The 21335-nt window shown below is 40.6% G+C and overlaps 1 protein-coding gene across 2 annotated transcripts; it reads right to left on the minus strand.

The window, feature by feature from the left end:
* Window positions 1–2469: 2469 nt before the first annotated feature.
* On the minus strand, window positions 2470–21295 carry LOC127498213 (structural maintenance of chromosomes protein 6-like). 2 transcript variants are annotated; one of them, XM_051867318.1, is made up of 13 exons: window positions 21258–21292; window positions 19658–19813; window positions 18592–18732; window positions 15959–16047; window positions 15694–15858; window positions 15121–15290; window positions 14509–14710; window positions 12865–12979; window positions 12608–12768; window positions 8855–8990; window positions 8678–8758; window positions 8431–8601; window positions 2470–2983 (listed from the first exon to the last, which is right to left on the minus strand). In XM_051867318.1, exons 3-13 carry the CDS (start codon window positions 18721–18723, stop codon window positions 2663–2665), a joined length of 1743 nt encoding a protein of 580 aa, XP_051723278.1. In that variant the 5' UTR covers window positions 18724–18732; window positions 19658–19813; window positions 21258–21292; the 3' UTR covers window positions 2470–2662. The 2 variants fall into 2 exon arrangements, with proteins under 2 accessions (XP_051723278.1, XP_051723287.1); XM_051867327.1 differs by lacking the exons at window positions 8431–8601; window positions 8678–8758; window positions 8855–8990 and having other exon boundaries at window positions 21258–21295.
* Between the last annotated feature and the right edge of the window lie 40 nt (window positions 21296–21335).

The raw sequence follows: 21335 nt of genomic DNA on the forward strand, positions 1-21335 counted from the left end.
GGTCTGAACCCTAATTTATTTTAAAAAACATCATAACCTATTAACTTTGATCACAAACGAGTAGAAGTGTCATGGACAGACATGGAAATTCAACCCTGAAAATCAACAAATCATTTGTTGTCAAAAAAATCATTAGACTTTCTTCTCAAAAAAACAAAAAACAACAACAAAAAACCCGTCATTTTCATGTCATATAGAAGGACTTATTACTTATTTGTCTGCTTGCTTGTAATTATCTGGATGAATTATGTTCAAATTGTCATTCTAAAATCATTTTATGATTCTAACCGACTCTAAACACACACGAGCTCAATAATAATAATTTACAAACACATTTTTATTTATTTTAATGTTTTTATTGCATTTATTCATAAGGTTAGTTTGCACTGGAACTGGAGCTGACATATAGCAACCTCTTTTTTAAACATTAAAAAGACTTTTAAAAAGACTCTTTAAAACGAGTAGTAAGCTTAACATCATAAAACTACACTACACATACATAATTTTACCTGTAAATTTGCCATGTTGTAATCAAAACTACAATTGGCCTGTCAGTTCCCATAAAAATTATATCCATCCTACATGTTCCGCTGATCGCCACTAGATGACGCTATTGACCATAATTTATTTTAACCCAAACCTTTGAACAGCATAAAACAGAAGACGTAGACATGCCACTACTGATCATCTTCAAGAGAAAGAGGGTGAGGCAAGAATGGCTCTAAAAATGCCCTCGTGAGGGTCTCTGACAATGGGTGGATAAATGCAGAGCTCTTCTGTGAGTGGGGAAAGATGTTCATTGCACAGCTCCCAAAGGATGACAGCAGACCTCCTTCTTGATGGCCACAGCAGCCATGTTTTCAATGTTGAATTCTTCCAGCTTATGAGAAAACACAATGTGCAACCCTCCTCATACCACCCATGCACTCCAGCCAGCAGACAAAGCTGTCTTCAAGGGCCTCAAGTATCACTGGGGTGAAGTTGGAAGAAGGTGGAGCCACCTGTCTGCTGGCATGAGATTGCCCAAGAATTTTTTCTCTCTGTTTTCTGAAGCCTGGGCTAAAGCAGCAACATTAGAAAATGCTCAAGCTGAAGGGCCAAACCACCAACATCGTCAGGAAGCTTCGGAGCGTTATGAATCAGTGTGTCGAATCAGCGGTTCGGAGCGCCAAAGTCACGTGATTTCAGCAGTTTGGCGGTTTGACACGCGATCCGAATCATGATTCGATACGCTGATTCATAACGCTCCGAAGCTTCCTGAAGCAGTGTTTTGAAATCATCACTATATAAGTCGTTATTTTGTTTTTTTTTGGCGCACCAAAAATATTCTCGTCGCTTTATAATATTAATATTGAACCACTGTACTCACATTAACTGATTTAAATATGTTTTTAGTACATTAATGGATCTTGAGAGAGGAAATGTCATTGCTGGCTATGCAGGCCTCACTGAGCCATCGGATTTCAACAAAAATATCTTAATTTGTGTTCCGAAGATGAACAAAGGTCTTACGGGTGTGGAACGGCATGAGGGTGAGTAATAAATGACATTATTTTCATTTTTGGGTGAACTAACCCTTTAATATAAACAAAATCTAAAGAGATTTTATGTTGATAAAGTTTGAAGATTCTTAACGGCTGCAGGATTTCGACCAATCAGAGTCTTGTTGCTATGCCTAATAGTTAATACAGCAATCAATCATGCAGTAATCAGCTATTTTGCCTATCACTTGTACCCTTGATGTGAGAACATTTATGTACCTTCATTTCAGTTGTACCTTTAAAGGTACTGAACAGTATCATCAGAGGACTTTCCTGTACCATTAAAGGTACAGTTATTGAAAAGGTACAAAACTGTTCTTCGAGGAACATTATTTGTACCATTGTGTACCTTTTTTTTCTTAGAGTGCAGGAAAACACCTCGACAGAGAGAAGCGTGTTCAATTACCGTCTTCCCCATGCAAGGAGGATGGTGGAGTGCACATTTGGGACCCTTGCTGCCCAATGAAGACTCCACCAGAGTGCTTGGTGTCTCACCAAAAGTGGCAGATGCAGTGGTGAAGGCCACTTGCATCCTTCACAATTTCCTACACTATAAAGATGCTGATGTAGCGGAAGGAAGTTGTGCCCCCCTGCCATCGGAGCCACATCCTTGTGAGTAGGCAGCAACAATGACTCTAGGGAAGCACTAGAAATTAGGCAAAGGTACACCACCTACTTCTCTCCAGGTGAAGTTGCATGGCAGCATTCTGTCATCTAATGCCTCATAATGACTCCCACCACCATCAGGACCACTGCCATCAGTAACATCAGGACCACCAATTGTATCAAAAAAAAAAAAGGTTCTTTTAAGAGCCACCCATAAACTTAGAAAATAAGCATATTTCCTTTCACTAACAAGCTACACATTACTACTAAAATAAAATAGTGGTCTAAATCAAGAGGAGAATAAATGACTGACAAAGATGAATGCTTTTAATAATTATTTTAATGATCAATTTTCATGTACAGATTTATAAACCAATCAAACTGTCATATAAAAAATTACTTATAATAAAAAAGTTATTGATTGTTACATATGTATTAATTTGCTGTCTCATTTCAAAGGGAATTTTTGTGTGTATTTGTGTGTGTCTGTATGTATGTATGTCTATGTGAGTGTTTTACTGATTGTTAAATTCTGCTTCATGTAAAATCTGTTGGAATTTAATTTTAACTTCAGATCGACTGCATGGAGGAAGGCGTCTCAAAGCCCCAACTAAACTTAAAAGAAAATGTTCTTCTTCATCTGGCTTGTTACTAATGTCGTTCAGGACACAGCGCTGATAGTCAGTCATATCTGGCTCAGCCCTTCTTTTCGGAGCAGGAGGACAGCAAGAAGCTTCAGGTGTGCAGAGTGGTGGCACATCAGGGGCATCAGGAGATCCGGGCTGTGTGGTGTTGGCCTGGGTTTGGGTCAGGGACTGTGTGCTCTCATCTGATGTCTGTGGGAGACAAATCAGAAAATTAATTTTAAAAAATGAATACCAATATACTGATAAAGTCTACTACTACTACTACTAATAGTAATTACTTCCTTTGGCATAAATAATAATAATTCCTTCCTTTAACAGAAATAATAACAATTCCTTTCATTTAACATGTCAATCCTACAATTCTTTAAACAGATATAGTAGCACTTATTACTCAAAACAAATGTGGCAGCACTTTAACATTGAGGTAAAAGTAGTATGCTACAGAACACTACATCCCCCTTCTTTTGAAAGAATGCAATATAAAGAAAACTACTGCATACATACTGACTTAAGAAAAACATTCAATTATGGATCACATGTACAAACTGGAACGTTAATAGACTGCTAGACTGTAATACAAACCAACTGTATAGTCACATATTCAGGGATTGTCACATATGCAAAACACATAAATTACATTGAACATTGTGTTTTTTTTTTGTTTTGTTTTTTTGAAAGGGCAGCGATCCACCTACTACACCCCTGTACAATCACAGTCCAGAATAACTCTGGGTCTTATCTAGCGTCCGTATTATGTAAGTGCCAGATTTGGGCGGCTCATCAGTATTAAGTGTATGTGTAATGTCATTGTGTGGTGCACTGTTAATTGGTGTTGCACGTGGCTCAGTGCCATCATCAGAACTGTTACTTCCGGGCTCTTTTGTGTCCAACAGGTGACGTCTGTTTCGTCGATTATTCCTGATTGTCACCAGTACGCACATGATATGATCTTTCAGTGTTGGCTGCTCCAACAATGACAGCTGGCTTCCAGTATCCTTGCTCCTGCATTCGAACTGCCTGTTCTTCCTTGAGCTGAGATAAGGGTCTAGCTGATCTGTCGCAGTAGCACTTTTGGAGCTGTTGTTTATGCAGTCTCTTTGCTCTGACATCCTTGCAGCTGACGACTTTTGGCAAGAGTTGCTGATTGGTGTTGGGCAGGGTTGGCCAGGGACTTGAAACCATCGACAGGGCTGTTGCGATATTCCAGGAGACAGGTATGGATCCCTTTTGTCAACCTTGGCTTTTTTCCAGCAACATCTTTGCAGTCTGCACAGATTTGAAAGTCTTCAAGAGTCACAAAGTCACCCGAGCTGTATGGGGGCCGTTGTCCGAAATGACAGCTTCTGGAACGCGATGTCGTGCAAAAGCAGCTTTTAGTTTGTTTATTACAGCAGTTGAGGTTGTGTTGCTGAGCTTGTCCAGCTCAAAATATCTGCTGTAATAGTCAACTGTCACAAGATAGTCCTCATTGTTCCAGGTGAACAAATCGGTAGCCAATACTTGCTATGGCCTATCCGGGACTTTGTGACTGATCATGGGCTCTTTGGTGTTGGAGGGACGATATGTGGCCAGAACATGATATCACATGCTCTCTGCTTGCTCTTTTCGATGCCCAGGTGACTGGCATGTATATGTAACAGCATGGCTGAGCGAAGGCTTGTGGGAACGACAATCTTTTCACCATTGAAAATTATTCCATGCAGGTATGAGAGCTCATCACAGTGGTTCCAGAATTCTGACACACTCAAGGGACATTTTCTTTCCTCTGCTGGCCAACCTCGTTGTATGACTTTAGTGTCTGGAACCTCAGGTCCTTTTCAGTTTGAGCTCTGATCTCCTCCAACTTTGAATCACTGACAGGTAGGCTACTGTTGCACTTGAAGATCCATTCCTGTGCTAAGGCTCGTATCCTGGTCAGAAAGTGACTTTCTGGACGTGTCTGCGAAAGGGATGTCCTTGCCTAGTCGATGTACAATGATGAAGTTGTACTTTTGGAGCTGAAGGATCATCCTTCGTAGCCTTGGGGAAACGATGCCAGGGGGTTTTCACATTGTTGTGGTCACTCTCAACAATGGCTTGACGGCCGTAGATATATTGATGGAAATGCTTACAGCCAAACAGTATGGCAAAGAGTTCTTTCTCAATTTGAGCGTAATTGATTTCACTTTCAGAGAGACTTTGACGCGTATGCGATGGGTCTTCCATTCTGAAGTAGTACTGCCCCGAGCCCATACTTGGAGGCATCAACTTGCAACCTTAGCTCCTTGGGAGGATCAAAATAGGCTAAGACTGGATCTGGTTCACATGTGAGCAGCTCTTTTATTCTCTTGAAGGCTTTGTCATGCTGGACGTCCCAGACAAACTCACTTGACTCCTTTAAGAGCTGTCGCAAAGGTGCATTGACATCAGAGAGGCCAGGTGCAAATTTGGAGAGGTAATTAATCATACCTAGCACTGTCTCAAGTTCTCCTTTATCTTTAGGTGGCTCCATGTCTCTCACAGCAGCGACTTTGGCAGGGGGTCAGGTTTTACTCCCTCAGCAGTGAGGAGATGTCAAAATAGCTCACCTCTGTAGTGCAGACGATGCTCTTTTTCTGGATTGAGCTTGACTCCTCTCTCCCTTGAACGCTGTAGCATAGCACAGAGGTGCTCATCATGCTCGGCTTTAGTCTTCCCATAAATAAGAATGTCATAGACTATAGCCATGACTCCATTTAGGCCTTCATATGTTTCATAAATTTTTCGTTAGAACTCATATTGGGCCGAAATCAGTCCGAAGAGAAGGCGTCGGAAACGGTAGAGCCCAAAAACTGTGTTAAAGGTGGTAAGTCTCGATGATTCCTCAGTGAGCTTAATAGCCCAATGGCCAGATCGGGCTTCTAGAACACTGAAATATTGGGCACCAGCTAGCCTGGATGTTATATCTTCAAGAGTGGGTAGATGGTTGCTTGATGGCCTTGTTAAGGTCCCTCGGGTCAAAAAGTAAAAGCATTCAGAAGTTTAACTACAACCGCAAGAGGTCCCCCGTGCTGCGCTGAAGCCTGGAGATGAAGTAAGGATGCAACCACATCTTGGCAGTTACAAATGGTCTCCTGGAGTTGTTGTGAGATCTTACTGTGCCCCAAGATCCTATGTTCTTGACTGTGGAAGTAGAGAGTACCATTGCAACATCCAGCATCTTTGCAAGAGCACAGCAGCTGCCAACAAGTCCCGTCACAGGCTTAATGATGTTCAATGGACAGAGACATCAGAGCCAGTGAGTGTTGAGGAGCTAAAGTCTGTGGATCATCCTAGTTCATCCCAAGCATCACCTACAGAACTCGGGAATGCTAAGCAGACATTGTCAGCTGGGCAGTACACTACCAGACGAGGCAGAGTTGTGAAGCCTCCTGACAGGCTTGAGCATGTTGATGTTCAACAGTTCATTGTTGTGATAGATTGTGTCATTGACTAAGTTGCATACAAGATGTGCTAACATTTCTTTATTATTATTTGGATATGCAAGTTTTTATGCCAATTCGAGAGCTAAAGAAAAAAAACAGCAATGTTTAATATTTGTAGTATCTGATCTGTATATGTATACAAAGTGATTATGTTAGCATGGTTTTTGTTTTATGCTTAGGAGGGGAGATGTAATGTATTGTCATTTTGACAAATGTTTCTTTAAGTGGCGCTCCGGCCCCCGTAGTCGTTGCTATGACTCCTCCTAATTTGTATATGCACTGCAGTGCCTAGTAAAACTGGGCATGGCTCGTTACTGAAGCTCTGTGTCAGTCGCATTACTTTACAGTAAGTGTCCCTCAGGTATTTCCACTTTTTACGACGTTTTTCTACTGAAATTTGTATAAACAAAAAGATTAGAGATTTTGAGAAACAAGTGAAAACAATATACTCCTATTATATATATATATATATATATATATATATATATATATATATATAATAAGAATACTCTTATTATATATAGAAATGTATAGGCTATTAAAAAATTAGCTTTGACGGTTTGCAAGCTACACTACTGTTGATTCCGTCACCCACCGATCAGCTGTCTAGATGACTGCCACTTACCTGAAAGACCCATCGCCAATGAAATGTTCCTCCAAGCACTGTTTTTTAAATTAACATTGTGGTAATCCGGGGATGTTCTGGTATAGGCACGTATGTTCGGAGACCAGCAATATCAATTTTTCATCCATTTTGTTCTGTTCTCTGCTTGTTGATGTTGTTGTACAGTAAGAATGTTGTGACAGTTGGTCGGTGTTGTATTTGTCCTGCCGCTCCTCCACTCTGATTGGATGGCTGGCTAAAAAGTGACAGTGATGAGCGCAGCGTTTTACTCAAAGTTGAACATTCTTCAACTCGAGGCGACCAGTAAAAACGCCAAGCGTTTGAGCATGAAAAGGATGCTCAGAGCCTCGTTACGCTCCTGGCGTTTAAAAAAATGTGGCACTCCCATTGAAAACAATTGGAAAAGTACGCTAGCCGCTGGATGTTAAAAGGATAGTTCACCCACTTTGTGTTAAGCAGAACAAAGAAATTCATACAGGTTTGGAACTAATTGAAGGTGAGTAAATGATGACAGAATTTTCATTTTTGGGTGAACTATCCGTTTAAAGGAGTTGGGAGCAATGCATCAATTGCCTAGACCTTACCACCCTGAGTCCAAGGGGTCGATAGAGCGTTTTCACCAGACCCTGAAGTCCATGATCTGCAGTTTCTGTGTAGATGTCACAACGGACTGACATAAGGTTTCTGAAGTGGGTCTCAAACCCAGATCTCCCAGTCAGGGAAAGCTACTTCTCCACCTCTGGTCTACTGGGGAAGACAGTTTTTAGAAGACCCATGTGCAGAAGGAAAGGCAAACTCAGAGGCTCAGATAACTCAAAAGCAGGCAGTCTTTACTTGATCTCAGTTTTCAAATACAAACAAAAGGTCAGTCATAGCTTTACAAAACAAAATATAATGGCAACAGAGAAACATCACTGTTCTAGAACTCGGGTAATCCATACTGGGTAGGCTCAAGACTCAACACAGCTCAATGAAACTTCCAAACTTAAATAGGACAAAATACAGGTAAACACTGTTTCTGAGCTCCCTGAAACGCCTCGATTGTAGTCTTGAGTTTTCTTCTGGGAATGTAGATGTCACAATATTCCTTATTTAAATAATTCTCTTCCAAGACATAAGCAAAAAAATGGGGCAAAGCCTGGTTGAGTTGCGTTAGTAGTGTGCTGTGGTTATGGTAAAGGGGTGTGACATTTCGGAAACACGCTCAAAGTGGTTGACCAATCACAACACACTCGTCCAGCCGACCAATCAGAGCACATTGCACATATCAGAAGGAGGGGCTTCATAAAAACAGGAACTAAATAGAGCGTTACTGACAGACTGTGAAAAGGGTGCTACAATAATTTTAAATATGTGAAAAATAATGTTTTTTTTTTTTTCATTCAAGCATGAAAACATTCTAGTAGACCCCAAAAACAAAATCAAAACTTTGAAAAAGGGCATATGGCCTGAAGCTGCCATATTTAAACATTAGCTGAGAGGAATCTAGTGGTTAAAAGTCATCCAGAAGCGGTTGGTCAGGAGGAAGTAATGATGTTACACACACTCGTGAATAAAACTTCTCAGACCTTAATGGGCTCAGCTTCCTCTGCGATGCTGTTAAAAGCTTCCCTCTGCTGCAGGCAAAGCTGCTCGGCCTCCTCACATTCCTCCTTGTGTGTCTGCGTCTGCTTCAGCGCAGCTTCAAATTCCACTTGACATACACTTATCCGACTGCTGAGCTCCTCCAGTTCCTCCCCCTGAACACAGAGACATAATGAGACACAGAAATCCGCCATCACACTTATATTCATAATGAGCGAATCTGTTTGGTACCAAAGGTTTCAAGTCCTCTGACTGTGGTTCCTCAACATTCTGCAATTCCGTCAGCTCTGCCTGAAGCTTCTGACAACGCTCCTGTTAGACAAAATAAACATCAACAAAAAAATACATATTAGGCCACATTCATTTAAACACGATGATGTGGTCTGTGCACGGCTGGTATTTAGTGACCTGGGCCTTCTTTTGGTCTTCATAGGCTCTGCAAAGAAGAATTTGGTTCTGTTTTAAGTCCTCATTAATCTGCTGCACGTCCTGCTGAAAGCGATCCAATTGCGTTCTCTGGGAATGTAAGGCAGACTGCAGTTGTCTGCAGAACAAAGAAAAAAGGTTTTGATCATTCTTTATTGTTTATAAGCTCAATAGAAAACAGTCCATAAAAATATCAATTCCAAATCCAAGTCAACATCAAATTAATGTAACACATCCAAGTAAAATAACAACAAAAATGCAGGGACACACACACACACACACACACACACACACACACAGTGTTCATGACATTTACAATGCCAAGAACTGTATAACACCATATTATAACACGACACAATGTGATAAGATTCCAGAGACAAGCAATTTGTCTGTCCACATCAGGCATGACGTGATGAGACGTGACAAAATCAATCAAAAATCACAGCTAATCAGAAGAGCCTGTGGGTGGAGTCTCTCTGCAAGCTCACTGCACTCACAACAAAATGGATACGTACATAATCAAATTCATAAATACTACACCATGCTAACATCATTAAAAAGACATACTGAGCAACTGTTACAGTCTTTGTCATAGAATTGTAACGATCAGTCTAACTGTAGGCGAGTTGATGAACCCATGTGCAGTTTACTGACTCAAAGTGACAAACAAACAAAGCAACCACTTGACCTGACTTGAACATGAGCAGACTTGAACATGACACTCACCAACAGCAGGGTTACATTATCAATACATGACAAAGTAACATGGAGAACAAGAGGTTTAAACACATGAACTTAGTGAACACATGACTAAGACAACCAATGGGCAAGTGACACAAGGAACAAGGGAACCAAAGACAGAACAGAACTCAGAAACACATGACCATAAACAACCAATCAGAACTTGACACATTGACTAAAGGAGCACATGAGGAGCAAGGGAAGCATGACACAAACAAGCAACATGAATCAAACTACAAAATAAAAGACATGAAACATGAACCAAAACTCTACATTACAGATTCCCCCCTCTATGCGCTGCTCCCGACGCCCAACAAAACAAAAAACAAAACTATACATGACTAGAAATGCCAGGCGGGTGGTGGAGCGGAGGCGGTCTTGGGGGAGGGATGGAGGTCCAGGCCCGTGCAGGGGGACAGGACCTGGACCACGGCATGGCAATGGCGGGCCTGGGTCAAGAAGCAGAGGCGAACCAGGTCCGTGGAGCATGGGCGGACATGGGCCGTGGAGCATGGGTAGACCTGGTCCGTGGAGCATGGGTGGACCTGGGGCGTGGAGCATGGGTGGACCTGGTCCGTGGAGCATGGGTGGACCTGGTCCGTGGAGCATGGGCAGACTTGGACCTTGGAGCATGGGTGGACCTGGGTCATGGAGCATGGGCAGACCTGGTCCGTGGAGCATGGGCAGACCTGGACCTTGAAGCATGGGCAGACTTATACCTTGGAGCAGTGGTGGGCCTGGATCATGGTGCAGTGACGGACATGTGTCGTGGTGCAGTGGCAGGCTGTGGAGCACTGGCGGGACTAGACCATGGAGCAGTGGTGGGCCAAGCTCCTCATCCGCTGGAGCTTGGTATCCATAATCCCCCCCCCAAAAATCTTTAGGGGAAACTTGGGCAGACATGACGTGAGGGGGCTCTGGCGAGGCAGCCATAATGGCTAGGGACTCTGATGTGGCAGACATGACGTGAAGAGGCTCTGGCATGACGATCGTGACGTGGAGAGGCTGTGGCGTGGATGCGTGTGTGGCCCATACACACAGGATAGTTGTGGCCACAATTGTAAGTGCTGCACATTTTAGCGACTCTGGCGTTGCGTCCGTCTCGGCTGAGGGCTCAGGTGTGGCGTCCGTCTCGGCTGAGGGCTCAGGTGTGGCAGCCATCTTGGCTGAGGGCTCAGGCGTGGCAGCCATCTTGGCTGTGGGCTCAGCCGTGGCAGCCATAATGTAAACAGGCTCAGACTTGACTGGCATGATGTGAACAGCCTCTGGCTGGGCAGGCATGGCATGAACAGTCTCTGGCTGGGCAGGTGTGATGTGAACAGGCCCTGGCGTGGCAGGCATGGCATGGCATGAACAGGCTGTGGTTGGGCAGGCATGACGTGAACAGACTGTGGCTGGGCAGGCATAATGTGAACAGATACTGACCTGGCTGGCATAACGTGAAGAAATTCTGGCATAGCGGCCATCTTGTCTGAAGACACCGGCGGAGCGGCCATCTTGTCTGAAGACACAGGCGGAGAAGCCATCTTGTCTGAAGACACAGGCGGAAAAGGAATCTTGTCTGAAGACACAGGCGGAGCAGCCATCTTGTCAGAAGACACTGGCTTGGTGGCTATGACGGGACGAGACACTGGAATGGCAGCCATGTTGTGAAAAGACTCTAGCATGGCAGGCATGGTGTGAACAGGCCCTGGCTTGGCAGACTTAATGTGAACAGGTACTGACCTGGCAGGCATAACATGAACAGGCCTTGACTTGGCAGGCATGGCGTGAACAGGCCCTAACGTTGCAGGCATTGCGTGAACAGGCCCTGGCATGGCAGGCATGGCGTGAACAGGGCAGTAAAAGGGTGAAGTCCATATACTGGGCAAGAGTTCATGGCACAGTGCTCACAGGCATTAAATAATTCAAATGGTCTGTAATTCAATTGCGAAAAATGCCCTTAAGGGCAACATCATTAAAGCCCACCTGATTACTAAGTTCACAAAAGTTCATGACATAATCCTCCAGTGGACGATCCTCCTGCCGCAAAATTAACAAGGCGACTGCTGGGTTCATGTTTGTTGGTCGTGTATTCTGTAACGATCAGTCCAACTGTAGGCGAGTTGATGAACCCATGTGCAGTTTATTGACTCAGAGTGACAAACAAACAAAGCAACCACTTGACTTGACTTGAACATGAGCAGACTTGAACATGAGCAGACTTGAACATGACACTCACCAACAGCAAGGTTACATTATCAATACACGACAAAGTAACATGGAGAACAAGAAGCTTAAATACATGAACTTAGTGAACACATGACTAAGACAACCAATGGGCAAGTGACACAAGGAACAAGGGAACAAGGGAAAGACAGAACAGAACTTAGAAACACATGACCATAAACAACCAATCAGAACATGACATGTTGACTAAAGGAGCACATGAGGAGCAAGGGAAGCATGACACAAACAAGCAACATGAACTACAAAATAATAGACATGAAACATGAACATGAAACAAAACTCTACATTACAAGAATACACTTGACTTGTTTGTTCACATTGAATTCACAGTTTGAATGTTCTCGTAAAGGTTACGCAAAATGATATTCAAATTTACATTAAATTCTTTTAACATTAAATAAAGCACATAATCAGTACCTTTTTCAGCCACAACGTCGCAGAAAAATAGAAACCATTTCTAAAATAGAATCGCAGTGTATCATTGTTGTGACTGGTTAGGACAAAAACTATTCTTTTACATTTAGAAAGATTTTTACAACTATATCTTTAACTATATCTTTTTTTATATCTTTTATAATTATCGCTATTGGTATGAACAGGCCTTTACTCTCTGAAAGTTCTGATGTAAAAATATATTTGTACTTTTTTAAATTAGAATTTTAAATTAAAATTTTAGAATTTTAAATTTGAAAGACCAAAGATTAGGATAAACAATTGATTTATTTTTAGCCATGCATCTCAAAAGTGAGTTTAATGTTTGCAAACCTGATTTCCTCTTCAACATCTTTAGTGAGGTACTGCACTCGGTTCTGGTCTGAAGAGTAGTAACGGTTATTGTAGACCTGGTCCCCCTCACATGTGAAGGCCTCCCTGCAATTGCGTGGTGGGTGTCCACCCTGCATGACCCTTCTCGCTTCTGCAGAGTTCTGTGGGAGAGATGAACAGAGCTCTTCACTTCACAGGATGTGGAAAAGCATCATGATCAAACAGTAAAATGCTTGTGGTCCTCCTCTTGGTCTCACCTTGATGAGCAGAATGGTTTCAATTCCTCTCATGTCTATCAGACACTTGGCCACAACTGGATTCTCAATGTCAAGGGCCTGGAGCACTGTTGGGTATTGAGGGTGATTGACAGCCCTGAAAACAGATTAAAAAAAGATGCAGATATTTTATCATCTTCTTAATCATACAAGTTTCCTCTGGTACTTTGGGGGGCAAACTAGTACTGGCTTGAGATTTAGGCAATATTGCGATTAAACTTTACCTCATGTAAACACAAAACTTTTTTTGTGTATCAAATTGATGATTAAGCTCATAATCGTACTAACCATAATCATAATAAAATATGTGACATACACAGATGACGTCATGTGCACATTCGTAAACAAATCAGTAAAGGCACAACATTTTTTGGGTGCTGAAGAAACTGAGTTCATGTTAACAACGTTGCGCAACATGAATATAATGTAGTATATTGATAGTCAAAAACATTTAAATGAAGACATTTGAGACGCACAACCGAAAAATCCGAAGAAAAAAAAAAAAAAAAACGGCCATAGAAATGTATTTTCCATATGATGTAAGTAGATTAAAACAGTGGCCAGTAACACACCAACTGTATGTGAGTTCATCAATTGTGCTGTGGATTGGGGTACGTGAATAATGGTGGTAAAAATAACCATAATTCTTAATGAATAATCAGAATAATGAAAACCATTTAAATGGGAGTGAAGAGGTTTGCTCGTGGCAAGGGGGGCGTGGTTCAGCGGAGTCTGCCGTGGGAGAGCGGGTCAGGAGAAGAACTGGTGCGGTGTTCAAAATCACCCCCTATACCCTCATTCAATATTCCCTACATTAGTTCACTAATATAGTCCACCTAAAGGAGTAAATGAAAACGAGTCTCACAGTGCATTATGGGTATTCTCTAGCCGTTGAGTGTACATCGGTTGTACACTCGTTATTGTGGTGCATTGTAGGATTAAATGAAGGCATTCTGTAACGTCCGCTATGGTTTCGGACACCACTACACATTGCTGTCCCCTCAAATAGTGCCTTATTTAAGGGTATGGGGGGTGATTTTGGAAACAGCCTGGGAATAAGTGGGCCAAGTGCAGAACCACTAACACCTGTGTCTCAATGCAGTAATTGGCATGGGGAGAGAATAAAAGCTGCTGGCTAACAGACAAGGGAGAGAGACTACCGGTCCACTCGTCACAAGCTGCCTTACTGTGTTGATGTTTCAGCCAAGAAGAGAGGTATTGTTTAAGCATAATCCAGGGTAGTGTTGTTTGTTTGTTTGGAAAAGTGTTAAATAAAGAGACAAGTTCACCTCAGCTGCCTTCTCCTAATTTCTGTGAACCTTGTCACAATCTTACTGCGCTTAAGTTCTAACTCTGATTATTGGAAATAATCATTACTGGTGCACAAGTGACATTAAAAGAAAAGAAATCCAGGGTGGGAGGTCAGTGTGTTTTTTCCTGCAAAAACAACCTTCTACAAAATAACTTAAGAAGCACACCAAATGTGTAATTACCATTATATTAACAGCATTTAATATGGTCAAACCAAACATACAGGGAATGAAAATAAAGCAGAAAAAGACAAGTTACAGAAAACACTGGTAACCATTCCTAAATAAGATGGCAGATCAGGTGATCTCTAACTACCTGTTGCTGACATTGTAGAGTGTGTTGGTAAATGTGCTGACGATGATCTGAGGTCTTCTGCCACGCTGGAAGCAGTGACTCATGATTCTCTGTAACTCTCTCTCATCAGCGTGGTTATCGCAACAGAAAGCTAACATCAGAGACTTCAGACAGCTCTCCACTGCAAGACCCAGCTCCGGATCCCGCAGTCGGATGCAGAATCCTAGAAACAAAAGACCCTTTGAGCAAAATTCCATATGTCATTGCTTTTCAGTTTTAGCATATGCATACAGCTGAACACATAGCCTTTTGAAGTATACTCCATTTGATAGTGTGTGTGTGAACTAAAGAGTTTCATCCTTGTCTAGTATTTGTGCTTTTTCTCTCCAGAAGTTATGACCAACAAAACAGTTTGTACTCGTTTAAACTAGAGTTGCAGGGTATCTTTTGATCCTTTCACATAAGCGCTTGTTAACACTGGCATCAAAAATAAAAAAATAAAAATCAAGACGCATGAGCGAGCTCAGTGTGTAGAGTATGCGTAAACTGAAGAATACTCTGGGCTTAAGAGCTAAACTACATCCTGAAATAAATGAGAGAGAAGTAGCTTGTCCACATTGTAAGTTTACTTACCGAGTGGCCCAACAGGTTTCCTCTTGAATTGACCCTGCCGGTCAGCCTCATCTATAGCCCTCAGCAGTGCCGGCATCTGCTCACCAAAACGACTCTTTCGTTTCTCTTCCATAGCAGCCAGTTTTCGTTGCTTAGACTCCATCGCATGCAGCAGGTCCTGCTTTTCACGGCTACAGAATGAAAAGAAACAAAACATTGCAAGACAGATAAAGTGAGACATGTCAACAGCCAAAATAAGAATTAGAAACAAAAAGAAGCATTTGTTGTAGATTCAAGATGCAGTGAAGGCCAATATTTTTTTCTAATTTAATACGTTTCATTATGAATTACACGGTCAGAATTTCAATAAAAGCATGGAAATCTGCTGCGATTGTCTGTACAAAGAGTTCTTATGGTCAACGTCAGTAACAGAGACCAACAGTCAGGTTTCTTCAATGTTTGTGTCATTTAAACTTTTATATATTAATAAATGTTTACAAAATCCATGGGTATTTCCAGACATGAAAAATTTACTTTTCTAGGCTTGTGGAAAATGTTTATATAGAAAAGGCATTTACCAACATCTGCACTAACCTCATTCTACTCAGCCTTTCTTTAGCAGCGGCACAGGCCTGTTTAAACTGATCGATCTGCTGAGCCAGAGTGGAGTCCTGGAAACTCAGATCTTCCAGCTCAGCCTGAATGTGATTCATCTTCTCCACACGAGCCTGTGTGTCAGCTGAGTTTGCCTGATTTATGCTGGACAGAGAGGAGGTGATGGGTCATAATGAAACAGCTGGAAATGGTACAAGGATAATGATGTGTAATGTTGTTTCCTTTTGCTGTACTTTTAAAGTACCTCCGTTTAAGTTCTTGGATACGCTTGTGGAGCTGATCTTTATCCTTCTCAAGGTCTCTTAAGTTCATTTTTTCCGGATGAAGTCCAGCCTAAGCCCCCCCACCAAAAAAAAAAAATGAAAAACAAAACAAAACAAAGAGAATTTCTCTTCCATCAGCGAATCACCACTGAGATGTGAGTGCATAAAGGGAACTGTTCAGATCCAATTTGTGTCCTGTTTCATTGTGCAGAATATATGAAATGATGTTGTGTTGGTAGTAGGGCTGGGTATAAAAAAAAAATTAAAAAAGGTTTCTCGATTTAATTGATTCTCATTTTGAAGAACCGATATTAATTCTATCTTATGTGTACTTTAAATGTAAGTAAGTAGGAGTGTAACGGTTCTCTAAAAATTGAACCGTACCGTTCTCCACCCACAGTTCAGCACACACTTGCACCACGGTAAATCTTAAATCTGACAACGCATCTATAATATGGTTTGTTGAAAATAAAAATATGTATAACAGACAGAGTTCGGCTAATGTATGTTTCTGTCGATGGATACACATTTTGTCTTCCAAATGTTACAACAGCGAAGATAAAAAAACAAAACGAGGACAAAACAGTCACTCTTTGTAAACTCTGTTCAATAGGAATGCTTTATGCTCTATTATTACAAGGCTCTGTGGAATACTTGATTCTGATTGGTCAATCGCGCCATCCAGCGGTATGTTATTCCCCGATAACAACCGCTGAAAACAGATAACACAGGCTCATCCGGGTTACTGAAGTCAGCAGTGCTATACACTTACTAGGAACGTTTTTTCTTCGTCAAAGTTTTGCGTTTGGTGAGCTAATAAAATATTAAATCTCAGTCAAATCAATATTTTGTATACAGTTATTTAATTATGTCGTCCAGTATCCAGTAGCACTCTCGTTTCATATAAATGCAGCTGCTGCCATTTTGCGACTATTGTTTTGTACAATGCTGGATTATAAGATAACAAACAGGAACGATTTTAAAACAGTTTCATCCCAGATCAATATCTCTTATCTCCATAATTATTTATGTGGCGAAATGGCATTTAAAGAAGTGGTGTGACTGTACAGTATCCCTTAAATGTCCGTCTAGTTTGAACTTGCCGCGCTAGCAACTGCTCTCTCCGCGGAAGCTTTGCGTTTAAAGAGCTAATAAAATATTTTGACTCAGATCAATATTTAGTGTCTAATTATTTACTTATGTGGCAAGTAGCCATGTAATAAGCGGGATAATGTACATCCAGCTGGTTGTTATCTCAAAATAAACCCCTTCAGGCTGATACAAGAATGGAAAAATTCACACAAAAATTATGTCAACATGCCCATCTTGGTGAATATCCTAGCAAACATAGTAGATTATGTCTGAAGTGAAAGTAAACAGTCAAGAAAGACAACACACATGTATCAGTATTTTGGATCTGTGCATTATGATTTAAAGTGACAGCAGCCTAATATTCCTGCTGTCTGTCTTTTTAATGTTAATCAAACAACAAAAGACAAGTAAATCACTCACTTCTCTTGACTGAATAGCTTTTAACTTTATTAATGATTAATCTTTATTTAATTTATACAGTGAAGATTAAATGCAATGTTATTTTACATTTGATTACTTTATTCAATTTCTGTACCTGAAAACTACTGTTAGATATCTAAATAACCTGAAAAGCACTGTTTATTCATTTGTGCTGTTGCTTGTAGTTTGTAGATAAAGCGCTGCAATAAAGCAAAGCAAATCACTGACGAATGGTGCTTTCACACCGAACCCGAAACGATTGAACGCCTTCGCCTAATTCACGCCTGCACGATAGTTGGCACTGATCGAGAATGCATTTTCTATAACTATCTATAATGCTTAAAAGGGACCTAACCAAATACATCATAAAATATAATCGCAGCTAAGTAACAGGTGCATTAGAGCTACAATTAGCATTAAATTTGCAGCCTATTATAAAAATGTGCCTGTGCTCTCTCCAGAGGCTTTGTGTAAACAAATTAATCTTACTGTAAAAACTAGATGGAAAGAAATGGCAAAAACAGGCTGTTTTAATCTGATTGGCTGGCTTAAGGAAAAACTTAAAGGGGACCTATTATGCAAAATTCACTTTTGCATGGTGTTTGGACATAAATGTGTGTTGGCAGTGTGTGTACACAACCACCCTATAATGATAAAAATTCAACCACTCAGGTACCTCAGTTCCAAACACGTCCCGCCTCTTTGCCCATTTTCAGTTCCCTGGGAGTGACGCACGATGACGCGCTGCCAAAATGGCAACGGGTCGCTTTTCACTTCAAAAATGCTCTTCAGAAATCTACGAGTGACGTCACGGACACTACGTCCATATTTTTTTACAGATGCGCTTGCGGCATTCTGAAAAGTTGAGATGTTTTCAACTCGCCGCAGTATATGCGTGCCTGGAAAAAACGATGCCCACCTCACCTGTGACCTGAAAATATACATAAGCTTGTAAGCAAAGTCTATATGCCAGTGTGCATACTTATGATCAGAGTACAGCCATTATTAGCACACATTCTCTTATGAGGACAATAAAGTACATGTAGAAAAAAAAAAAAATCACAAAAAAGACACTTCTTGTACTCTGCTGCAAATGTCTTACACTCTTTGATGAGTTTTTGCCATCTCCTGAACTGAAGAAGCCCGATTCCTCTTCCTCTTCGGGGTTGGGTTGAGATAACCGGCTTCTCTTATCAGGAGTGAGTCCTGAATTACTGCTCTTCCTCTTCGACATGCTCTTCCTCTACACACATCAAGCATTCATCATTGACAATAACAGTCATATAATAACTTTATTGTCATTACACATTCCATATCAGCTTTGGGACAAAAGACTTTCATTAACTATGTTTCCATCCAAAGTTGCTAATTTAACTTATGTGCAAAATAGGAATATTGCACAAAACATTTGCGAATAAAACTATCCCATGTGTTCAAGAAAACAAAATCATCACTTCCTGGGAAATTGGGGCAAAATATCTAATAAAAATGGAAGTTGCTACAATCAGGGAAGCCACTGTGGCTCTTCTACATTATAAATGAACGCGCAGGCGAAACGCACTAAACACTGTCATCTTGTGTATCGATGTTCAAGTGGATAACAAGAAATTAGTCAGCGTAACCTATCATTATCACTATCCACGTTTACATGTACACTTTTTTGTCATTCCGATTAAAATCATTCCGATTGAAAGATTCGGTGGACTGTTTACATGAGACGTTATCTAATCCGATATAGTGTTTACATGTACCGGCACTTTCAATTGGAATGACTTTGTGACATGCGCACATTAGCTTATGTCCTGTTTGCCGCCTTTTATTCCTGTCAAAATGGAGTTCCATTATTTCTTATGCACGCTATTTTTATGTAAAGTGTTGCTTTTAATCAAGCAACAGCGTGAATTTGTAGCATTTTACTTCTGGAAGTTATGAGGAAAAGACGGGCGCAGGAAGCTGACCTTTTTGGTGGCTGTGCATCTCGGAGCATCTCAATACTACCCCTCCCTAATTTTTTTTAGTTTATAGAAAGGTTTATCCCACCCCTCTTAAACCGATTACAAGTTCATTCGGTTTGGGCATTTTTATTCCGATAGAGGGGTTTATATGGAGCATTTTAATTCAGATTGGACTTTTAAACCGATTACAATGTTCCATGTAAAAGCACCTACTGTATGTCTTTGATGTCATACACCAATCGGTCTGTGTGTAGCATCGCTTCAAGTCTTGAATGGTCCGCTGAAGCGTGGTTTCACTTGGTTCGTTCAAAACGCAGATTCAGGAATGAAACTGCTGTGTAATTGCGTGGAGACGAACGGTTGCTTTGTCTTTATAGTTTCATTGGCAAAATTGAACAAAATATAAAAATAACACAATATAAACTTACTGAACTGTTGTATTAAATCAGTATTGCATTTGCATTTTGTACACATTATATTTGGGACAAAAACAGCACTCGTGTAATATTGCACTCCATTACATTTGTGATACTGCTTAACTCATATGATAAATATGAGACAAAAACTCAATCAGGGGCATTTTTGCTCCAATATCTTGAATTTTATGGACATTCTAACTGCATTCTATAAGCTCCATTGTGTAGTGAGTTGTTGCCCTGCATTATATTCCTCATCAGGCAACTGAATGCAATGTCAGATGACGTACATAGGTTTGGGGCAGGGCAAGGGCGTTAAATGCATTAAAAAATTTTAATGCATTATTTTTTTTTTTTACCATAATTAATCTAATTAACGTGTTAAATCGACAGTAAAAATGCAGGAAGTTTTCTGTGAGGGTTAGGGGATAGAGTATAGAGTGGCAAGAAAAAGTATGTGAATCCTTTGGATTTTCTGCATTAATTGTTCGTATCATCAGTTGCTCAATGTCATATTCTTTAAAGTCACAAGCAGACAAACACAATGTGGTTAACATAACATAGGCTACAAAAATTATAATCATGTCTTTATTTAATATCCCATCATTCACAGTGCTTTGAAAAAAGTAAGTGAAAAGTTTAGAGTGGGCAGTTTAACTGCTCAAGACAAACAAGGACTCATGAACAACCACAACACTAAAAAACAAAAAAAAAAAAAAAAAAACAGGTGTGTGGGTCATCCTGGTAAAAAAAACAGTCATAATGTTCACATACTTTTTCCACAGCACTGTGAATGCTTAATGGGTTCTGTTCAATAAAGGCATGAAAGAAAAACCATGACCTTGCATACCCCTCAGCAAATGTGCAGTTGCGCCCTTGAGTAAAACCACTAAAGGAAATGTGACAATCATTATCCTCTTTCATACATCATGCCACATGTAATAAAAAAAAAAAAAAGTAAAAAAAAAAAGGTTGAATCACGAATGATAATTTAATCAGTAACACAATCCCACACAAATAAAACATTTATTTATACTCACAAACACTTTGAGTTCAAAATGAAATGTAATATTAAATCAAATTAAATCAAACCATGAAAACGAAACAACTTGTGACATTGTTCGGAAACTTTAATACGCCGAATTTACAATGTGAGACTGGCAATTGCAGAGTTTCTTACGTTTTATACATAACTATGTCACGTTGAAATCTGCCTTTTGCTAAAAAAAAAAAAAAAAAAAAGCAAAAGACTTTAAAAATTGAAACCTTTAGTTCCTCATAACCACCGCAGACATGACAAAATGAGCAGAAGCTATATGTGTGTGAGTACGGTGGTGGTGTTGTTTTTTTATAAATGTAAGTAAATAAGTCAAGTGTGTGAAACAGATACAACATACCCGCAAACCCTCCCGCTGCTACTCGTCCTCGCGCGCTTTGAAGGCTCAGAGACAACGATGACGTCAGACCGGTTCCGG

The sequence above is a fragment of the Ctenopharyngodon idella genome, chromosome 2 (assembly GCF_019924925.1).
Source record: "Ctenopharyngodon idella isolate HZGC_01 chromosome 2, HZGC01, whole genome shotgun sequence".
NCBI lineage: Eukaryota > Metazoa > Chordata > Actinopteri > Cypriniformes > Xenocyprididae > Ctenopharyngodon > Ctenopharyngodon idella.